General features: G+C 34.4%; 1 protein-coding gene across 1 annotated transcript in view; it reads left to right on the top strand.

The window, feature by feature from the left end:
• Window positions 1-2,379: 2,379 nt before the first annotated feature.
• Window positions 2,380-10,095, top strand: part of LOC149221501 (putative adenylate kinase 6, chloroplastic) — a 33,803-nt gene continuing 26,087 nt past the window's right edge. The window contains exon 1 of the mRNA XM_089385127.1: window positions 2,380-3,046. Coding sequence (XP_089241253.1) covers window positions 2,753-3,046 — 294 coding nt within the window. The 5' untranslated portion in view covers window positions 2,380-2,752. The remainder of the gene's footprint in view (window positions 3,047-10,095) is intronic.

Below are 10,095 nucleotides of genomic sequence, written 5' to 3'. Positions count from 1 at the left end.
AAACTTCGCAGCAACATCTCGACATATGAGTGCTCTCTCCCTTTATGTTGTATTTTCCTTTCACTTTTATAAACTCTGTTCGCTTGAACTGCCAGTCTCTTCCTCGGAAACACCCTTTCCTTCTTGGCTGCTTTTGTGGCTCAATTACGACTACTCCAACTCTCCTTGATAGCCTTTGTGGCTTGGCTCGCTTGCATGTCCTCATCCCTGCTTGCCACTTCAGCGTCTGACGAATCCTTGCGGATTTCCTATCTTCCGCTCAACTGTTTCCTCTGCAACTGCACTTTGGTCAGACTTAGTCAAAATGCGTCAAAACTCTATCCCAAAAACGAAGGACCCAACAAATGCCAAACTCCCCAGTCTGACGAGAACAAAATACCTCTGGTGCTGTGTTGTCCTAGTGCACCACGTAAACCCAAATCACATGCGATAAAGGGAATACCATATGCAGGTTCTCTCCAAACCCTTTACATCTTGTCTAATGACTCTGATATGCAATCGTTGTTCGACTCAGATCTAATTAGTCAGTGGCTGACATATGAAGAAAAAGCGCTGATCCGTTCTCCCAAAATATCTGAAATAGAAGGCAAGGATAGGTCTTAATGTTCAAGCCAAAATAGTTGTATGGTGAGCTACGATAACACAAGTTTTGGTGCTTCAGATTATTGTGGTTCAATGGCTACTGCAACTTGCTACTAATCGAATTGTTTAATCATGATATTGAACTTTAATTCTTCCTCGTATTGCTATGCCTCTTAGGTTATGATAAGGGTAATGCAATTGAACCACAACATCAAAATCGTAAAAAACAAGTAATTGCCCTGCTCCAATAGATTGCTTTGTGCCACATAGTTGTAAGTATTTACAATTATTAGAGGAATTGTTGCGTGCATTTCGAGTGTGGTCTACATAGGAAGCATTAGTATTACATATATCATGAACGAGCTCTCTATGGGATCTGATTTCTTTCAATCACAGGTTTTATGAATATTTTTATTAAAGCGCCGAGTTTTAATTTTTCAGAGAGCCGCTTTCACTTTCTATAATTGGAGTGGTGCATGGTGCATAAATGACCTTAAATACTGACCACTACCAATTCATGGAACGATATAGCTATAGCAAACAATTGTACCAATGCTGGTTCATTCGTGAAGGAGCACATTGTGCGGAGTGCAGAGAGATGAGCTTTCTTCCTCCGCCCTTTACACCTCCATATAACTATATCAACGAACAACTAATCAATAAACTTACATCTGCAAAGCACGATCTTTCATATGGAAGATCGCCAATGAACTTCTGCACAAGGGCGAATTTCTGCACTTACATTCATGGTAACATTATGCAACTATGCTCATCGAGTTCCGATGTGTGACAAATTAAATTATTAATATTTCCATATGTTCTTTATTTAGCTCCCTGCCTACATAAAGGACCTGCAATCGTGTGAGTTCTGACATCATTGGACAGAGTAGTAACATAACAAGGTCAATGTCAGTGAAGCATAATAGGGTCAATGTCAGTGTCAGTGATCAGAGCACTCACTAAGGGAATGACCACTTAGAAAATTAGTTTTTATTTTTAAATGAATTGTTAGGGACTAATAAATACCGAAAATAAAACGCTCTCCACCAAAGGAATTATGTCCCATCAGAGTTCGCTGAGACAATTGAAAATTAAAAATAAAATTACTAGAAAATTATTTTTAAATTTATGAAAAAATAGAAATATTAAACATTTTCTCAAAAACTTTAATTAAAATTACAATAAACTTGGGAAAAATATTGAAAATCAATACACATCAAAAGTGAATGCTATAGTGCCTTACAAGGCCGGAACTAATAATATGTACCATGCATACTTGTGTTGTGTAAAAACATAAAAACTTAAAAACTCTCAAAATAGATTTGGAATACTTATATAACTGATATAAATATGCACTATTGAAATTTTCAAATTACTTCTATACTTTTTAAAACTAGAAAGAACATATAATAAGATTCTATAACATTTCACATTAGTGATCTCACAAAGATCTCATATATTATATTACATAGAATGCTTAAGAAATTAACTCTTTTCAAACTTAATGTACACCATATATAGTCGAAGCTCCTTTTATTTATGTAACTCTAATATATTTAATCGTTAAAATTTCGAGGATATAAATATTTTCGAAGACAAAACTTTTAAATTTTCAATTGAAACCCTAACTCCAAACAAAATTCAATCCAAACTTAAGTAAGAATTAGAAGGAAAAAATATAAATTTAGCGAATTTTTTTAACTTCCTATATACCCATGTACTTGATTTTATTATTATTATATTGTGTCGGGTTGTCACGTGTTGGAATAAGCCCTAGTTTCCCCATGATGAAGCCTTGACAAATTAAAACCCTTGAACATGGTGGAGGTCAAGGAGCTTTGCTTGCAGATGTCGTGGAAGGAGTTTGACCGTGGCCGCGATTTGTTAGTGTTATAACACCATCGCAACACCTGGAGCTTCTCGATCGCATTAGCGTTTTGGTGAAAAGATCGCCAAAGGCTCTGCAACCGCATCATAATTTGGTGATGCGGGTATACGGGCAATAACAGATCAGTCTCCAGACAATTGCGAAGGCAGAGCAGTACTGAAAATTTAGGCGTTTTATTGTGTATTCTTTTAGGGTTTATGTCCTGTAACTAGCGAATTTCCGCCCCAAAACCTGTAATACGGACGACTCTGGTAACTGAGGTTTTCTTCTTCTATCTTAACAATGGCGGCGATCAACCGCCTCATGAGACCTATTTATCGCATGGGTTATTCCACTTTGGCTTCCCAGAAACTATCAAACCAATGGGGCGTAGCAGGTATGGATCAAGGATCACGGAGCCAGCCGCTTAAGGGGGACCCTAAAGGAGGTAACATGCAGTGGATTTTTCTGGGTTGCCCCGGTGTTGGTAAAGGAACTTATGCTAGCCGCCTTTCGCGATTTTTGGGCATTCCTCATATCGCAACAGGGGACCTTCTCAGAGAGGAGCTTGCCCAGTCTGGGCCTTCTGCAACTGAGGTAACATGTTTAGGGTTTATTTATTTTTTCTTTCTAAATTATTTTACATCCTCTCTGGATGCTGCCCTAGAAACACAAAAATTCTTTTTCTAGACAAGATATGAGCATTCCAATAGACGTGATGGGTTTTATTATAACAAATCTGCTGAATCGACAACATAAGAAATCCACGGCAAACTTACATCGAAAATGTCCAACGAACATCATCTAACCTGTAGTAAACAACCTACTCCCAAAGAGAACTGCGATTATGAATATGTTTAACCCGTAGAAGTCAATTACATCAGAACGGACTGTATTTTATCATGTAGCAAGCTTGCAACATCTTAATGCTGAGTGTTCTCATGGTTATGATTATTTAGAGAATCAAGTCCATATGAAAGTCATATTTGATGCCTAAAACTACACCAGCCGGAACCCAAAAACTTGGTAACCCAACGCATAGTGTTACATGTCTCATAAAATATATACTTATACTTTCCAGCAAAGACATCTTCGAAGTCCATTCCATTTGGCTTATCAAAATGGTAGACTGTAGGGCTTGTGATTTTGCTATTAGTTGTAAATATATTTGATGGCCTTCATTACTATCACTATACACATCGTGTATGCAACACTAATTCTTTATTTTAGTTTTCCAACAAAGCCAGAAAATCAAATATTTGTTTGAAAACAGCTATCTTACCAGCCAGCTGTTAGAGAAATTGCAATGGTTATCAGGGAGCTGAGGCTGGCATACCTGTGTCCGAACAGACTAAACATGTTATGGGGAAGCCACTGTGCGATCAAGCTGATAGAATCTTGATGGAAGTAATTAATGGAATACAACAAAGTCATATGGAGATGGATATGCTGTCAAGGTTATATATATTAATGTTAATTTAAGGTTATATATATTAATGTTAATTTTAGGTAACAATGGTATGTTCTATGCTTTAGAACAATTTTACTTCAATTTTTTTATCAGCCCAGTATCAATATTCAGATTAGCAATCACAACAACATGATAGTAAAATGCAAATAGAATATAAACATAAATAGTAGAAGACAAGCCAAGACAAGAGGACACAAGATGTGACACCAGCCAGGGACAAACCCCAATGTGGGGAAATCTTTGATCAAATCTTCTTATAGTCCTCATTAGTAGATTTTAGTCTTTAATAGTTCAGCAGAGAGATAGTACAATTTACAAATCTGATAATTTATAACAGCAGCAAAAGAGCCCTAATCGGAAAAGTCAACCCTGGTCAACAGGGCAGATTTGACCTTCAGCAAATCGGTCAATTTCAGTCAACTTCGGCGTCCAAACAGCAAGATAAAACAACCTTCAAAACGGTCAAACTCAGCTTAGTCAAAGTCTGGTCAAACAGCCCACCTGTGGTCAGCCCTAGCTGCAGTCAACGCTGATTTTAGCCCCAGAAATGCTGCCTGCCCAAACAGAGATAGTCCTCACAAAAACACAGTCAAAGGAGGTCAATGCATACTGGTCGACACTTGGTCAAACTGTCATGAAATTTCACTCTCCTGAAATTTCGGATGTGTGGAGAGAGTGGCCCAGAAATCTGTACCAATGTTTTAAAACTCCAACCCCGGTTCGGAAACGTCAGCTCCGACTTTGACTCGGTATCGACTCGGCTGGTTTGATTTCAACGACTCGGTCGTTGTAAAAAATACATTAAATATTTATTTTTTATGAAAAACATAATGTATTGAGGCTTCTGTGATCCATAATATTTATAAGAAGAGTTTCGACATAAATCACGTGTAGAAAACCTTTGTCGACGCGTTTCGAACCAACTAGTTTGGTTTATTGTCAGGACAAGTTGAGGAGTCAGATCATGGCTGCAAATTAAATAGGGAAAGTAGATCTTCCAAACGGCTAGGTTGACTAGGTTGACCATCAACGGTTATATAAAAACGGCTAGATTATGTAATAATATTAAAATGTTAATAAGTCAAAGGTAATAACTTATAGTAATAGAATAATATTATAATTATAGTAAATAATAATTTTATATATTATAATATATTATATATTAGAATGTTATTCTATTTTATTTTATTAATATATTATTCTTTGGTTATTAAATTAATCTATTTAATTCTTTTTTAATTTATTTAATCATTTAAAACACTAGGGACAAGTAAAGGGGGTTTATATATTAGAATGTTATTCTATTATATTTTATTTATATATTATCCTTTGGTTATTAAATTACTTTATATAACTCCTTTTTAATTTATTTAATCATTTAAATTACTAGGGATACGTAAAGGGGGGTTTATATATTAGAATGTTATTCTATTATATTTTATTTATATATTATCCTTTGGTTATTAAATTACTTTATATAACTCCTTTTTCATTTATTTAATCATTTAAATTACTAGGGATACGTAAAGGGGGGTTTATATATTAGAATGTTATTCTATTTTATTTTATTTATATATTTTTCTTTGGTTATTAAATTAATTAATTTAATTCCTTTTTAATTTATTTAATCATTTAAATCACTAGGGATAAGTAAAGGGGTTTTTTAATAATAATGATTTAATGGAACTAATAAATTATTATTGAATATTGGTTAAATTAATTTTTATTTTTATTTTGTTTTTAAGGTAAAGGTAAAAGCTTAATAACAAATAGGATTAATAATATTAAGAAAATTTTGATAAGGAAATAGTAATAAAAATTAGAACGAGCGACAAATTTTAAATACAAGAAGGTCAAGAATAGGACAATTAGTAAAAAACTTAACCAAAGGAGAAACCCTCGGAGGATGGAAAAGACAGCTCTAAGGAGAAGGATCTCGGAATACTGTCCAATACAAAGTTTATACTTAGCCACCAATGCCAGGATTCTTTTCTGCCTCAGCCTAAGGACAATCACTAGACTACAACAACAATAATACCAATTCCCCTCCCCAAATGAAGTCTCAAAACCCTTGATTTAATTATGGTCAAGCTCCAGAACAATCAAAGGTAAATATGTATTTATTATTCCATTGCCAGAATGTTTGCCTTTTTAAAAAAATTGTATGGCTCAATGCATTGTTTGAGTTTTCTAATTCATGCCACTAGGATAACCATACTTTGGCCTTGTAATTTTCAAAACTTTCTCACAGTGATAGATTACTTTAGGGCTATAAATATGCAATAAACAACAAGCCAACCATTGATATGTAGGAGGCAGAACAACTTTTGACAAATGTGCTTCAGGATTTTTGTCAAAGAGCTAAGCAGGTCGAGTCATTACCGAGTCAGCCAAGTTGTTACTGAGTCGATCGAGTCAATGACTGGCTCGGTAACAACTCGACCAGCCGTGTTGTTTCGGCCACCGAGTCGACCTGGCCAAGCATTGGCTCGGTCTGACTCTGCCGAGTTGGAGTCGACTCGGTCGTTTTTTAAAACAATGATCTGTACACAATTAATGAGTGTGAAGATGAGTGTGTCCAAATGAGGCTAAGTCACCTTCTATTTATATGCAATGTTGAGGATGAATAGGCGTGACGGTTGGGCTTTTAAGCCTACATAAGTTTGCTGGTCGGCCTTGACAATTTGACCATAATCAAAATAAATTCATAACTTCAGTTGTACATGTCAGAATCAGATGTTATACATGTCAGAATTGGATGATCTTTAGATCAATCCTACACCTCTCGGAGAGAGGAATCCAAGAAAAGCATCAGCTGTCATAAATAATATGACCCATGTGGAGTTTGGCCCTAGTTGCCAATTTTAACAATTAATCATTGTAAGGAACGATGATGATGGCAAGTTGCCTAATTAAGAACCAATTAAGATGGTCTCTAATATCTTTTCATTAAATAAATAATCATTAAGAAGGCATAAGAAACCGGACGTTGAGTATTGTTAAGAATATTCTACGTTACCGGATGTGTTGAGGGCAAGAGGTGGAACCACGGATCCTTGAATCTGAAACTAGTACGGATACGGATACGCTAGGATCCGCATACGGTCAGTTAGTGACTTAGTTAACACAGTCGTGGGCGTTTTTCCGGTTGATTGTAGTTCTGGTGGGTTTTAGAGGCGGATAACGCCTCGTAGATCTTCAGTTAACTGGTTAGATTATGTTAAATTATGGTATGTTCTATGCTTAGAGAAGTTTACTTATTTTTCTTCTTATTACCCACAAATTAGCAATCACATATACATTAAGTAAAGTGCAGATAGAACATTAAATGATCAACAAAAAACAAGCCAAGACAAGAGACACAAGATGTGGCGACTAGCCAGGGACAAACCCCAATGCAGGGAAACCCTTTGATCAAATCTTCTTTTATCTTCAATAGTTCAGCAGAGAGAAATAGTACAAAATTTGAATTCTGAAATTTTATATCAGCAGCAGCAAACCCTAGATCAACAAAGTCAAACTTGGTCAAACTAGTTGAAATTGACCTCTAATATGCTTGGTCAATTTCCGATCAACTTTCCCTTGAACAGCCTGAAGAAACAACCCTTGAACAGCCCCAAAAGTATAGTCAAATTCTAGATTTCTGAAGTCAACTTGCAGCCCTAAATTAGGGCAGTCAACACCGGTCAAATCAGAGGTCAGATTAGGTTTTCGTGCCAAAATTTGCGGCTTGCCTAGGAGAGGTAGCCACCCCCAATCCGCACCCCTAGATGGTCAACGCTTGGTCAACATTGGTCAAGGAGATGACTTGCTGCCCTAGCATCCTTCTTTCTATGTCTTCATTGCCCTAGAACGTCTTCCTTTCAGTCACACGTGTGAGAGAGAGAGGCTCCTTTTATGCGTAGGGGAGAGAGAGAGAAGATGAGTGAATGAATGAGTTCCAAATGACTCAACCTCTCTTCTATTTATATGAAACGTTGGGCATGTGTGCCACACACTTAGCTGCTGCCTTGACAATTTGTTAAGTAACTATAAATAAATTCATATCTCCATAAATACTTGTCGGAATCGGATGATCTTTAGATCAATCCTACACCTCTCGATGAGAGGAATCTAGGAAAAAATATCAGCAACCATAAATAAGGTGATCCACATGGAGTTTGACCCTAGTTGCCAATTTTAACAGATTAATTACTGGTTAGCCGGTTAGATTAACTGTTGGTTAGCGGTAATAGAACTATTGGTTAGCTGGTTAGCTTCAGTTTAACAATCTTTCTATTCTATAAAATGTCGAAGATTGAAGAAATAGATGCAGAATCGCGGGAGCATTGTGCAGATAATTGTTGGAGCAGTGGGCGTCGGGTAGAGTGCAGAGTTGTCGAGTAGTGGGCGTTGGGCAGAGTCGTGGGCGTTTGCAGGTGCAGGTAATGTTTCAATTTACAGTGTTTAAGTTTTTTCAGCGCAGTGAAGCTAGCCATGTAGTTCAGAATCTTTCTTCAATCTTGAAATCTCAGAATTTAAATGAGTAATCTCTCTTTCAGCAGTTTCAGCTTGCTTCTGCATTTTTTCTTCAAGCGTTGTGATTTTCTCATTAGCAGCATTTGCAATGGACTCCGCTGTGATTTTCTCATTAGCAACATTTGCAATGGACTTAGCTTCTGCACGTAGCTTCATTTCATGCTGAAACTGATTACTATTTGCTTCTTGCAATGACTTGACCCTAGATTGAAGCTCAGTAACTTCCTTCTCTCTTACGGCCAATGTTTCAAGAACATCTGATTTTACCATCTGTCGGCATATATATATAAAGATTTAAATAAAATTAAGCTTAGTTTTTTAATACCATCTGGCATACACACACACACACACGCACGTATATATATAAAGATTTTATTAAGATTATGCGTGAAGTTTTTTAATACCATCTTCCCGCATATATATATAAAGATTTAAATAAAATTATGCGTCAAAGTTTTTTTAATAACCTTTCAAAATAAAGATTTTTGATTTAATTAAAATGTTTATTTTGATGTTAATATATATATATATATATATATATATATAATAAAGTTATTATAATTTATTTATTTTAAATCAATATGTTTTTAAATAAGCTTTCAATATAAAGATCTTTGATTTAATTAAAAAGTTTATATATATATATATATATATAATAAAGTTATTTTAATTTATTTATTTTAAATCAATATATTTGTGTTTAATAAACCGTATGTTTTGTATTTCATTGTAAATTTTTTATTTTTATAAGTATAACTTTATGTTTGGTTGTTAAAAATTAAAATATTTTTTAATTTTTATAAATAATTTTTTTTTTACGTTATAACTTTATTTTAACAATTATATCAATATGTTGGTATTAATATTTATATGTTTATTTGTTTGTTAGTTTTTAAATTAAGTATATATATAATAATTTATTTATTTATTTTTTAAATTATTTATTATAAAATAATAATTTAGAATTTTATATTTTTTTGTAATTTTATTTTGCTTTATATATATATATATATATATATATCAAGAATAACAATTTAGAATTTTGTTTATATATCAAGAATAACAATTTCGAATTTTGTTTTGAGAATGATAGTTTTATTAATTTATATTTTATTATAAATACAAAGGTCATAAACATGGAACCATCACACCATGAACCTAGTGAAGGAATAAATGTCAATAAAGATTCAAGATCTCTTTTATGGCAGTATGTGGAAATTCTTGGCAAAAACTCTGGTGGTGGTTCGTACAAATGGAGATGTAGTGAATGCAATAACATTCGAAATGTCTCATACACTAGGGTGAAGGCCCATCTCATTGGGCAAACTAAAACAGGTGTGTTAGTATCAGTGTTTTTAAAACCAGAACCGGTGACCAGACTGGTGCACCTAATGAACCGGTTTATCGATCGGAACCAGTTTAACTGAGACTGGTTTGGTCTAAATGAACCGGTTTTAAAAAATACATTAAATAATTAATTTTTAATGAAACAAAACTATTTTTAAGATTTAAAACCATGATTCCAAGTGAATAGAGACAAAATATGCAAAGTTTTCTCATTTATATACCATGTAAAGGTGAATATATCAAAATGGCACCGGGTGCAATACATATTATCAACAAAATAGCAAAATACATAAGCAATGAGGCTCTAAAT

Source organism: Pinus tabuliformis, chromosome Q (assembly GCF_031772625.1).
Source record: "Pinus tabuliformis cultivar Carrire ecotype Pingquan chromosome Q, CPIR1, whole genome shotgun sequence".
Classification (NCBI taxonomy): Eukaryota; Viridiplantae; Streptophyta; class Pinopsida; order Pinales; family Pinaceae; genus Pinus; species Pinus tabuliformis.
This window is presented reverse-complemented; position numbering and strand designations above follow the sequence as displayed.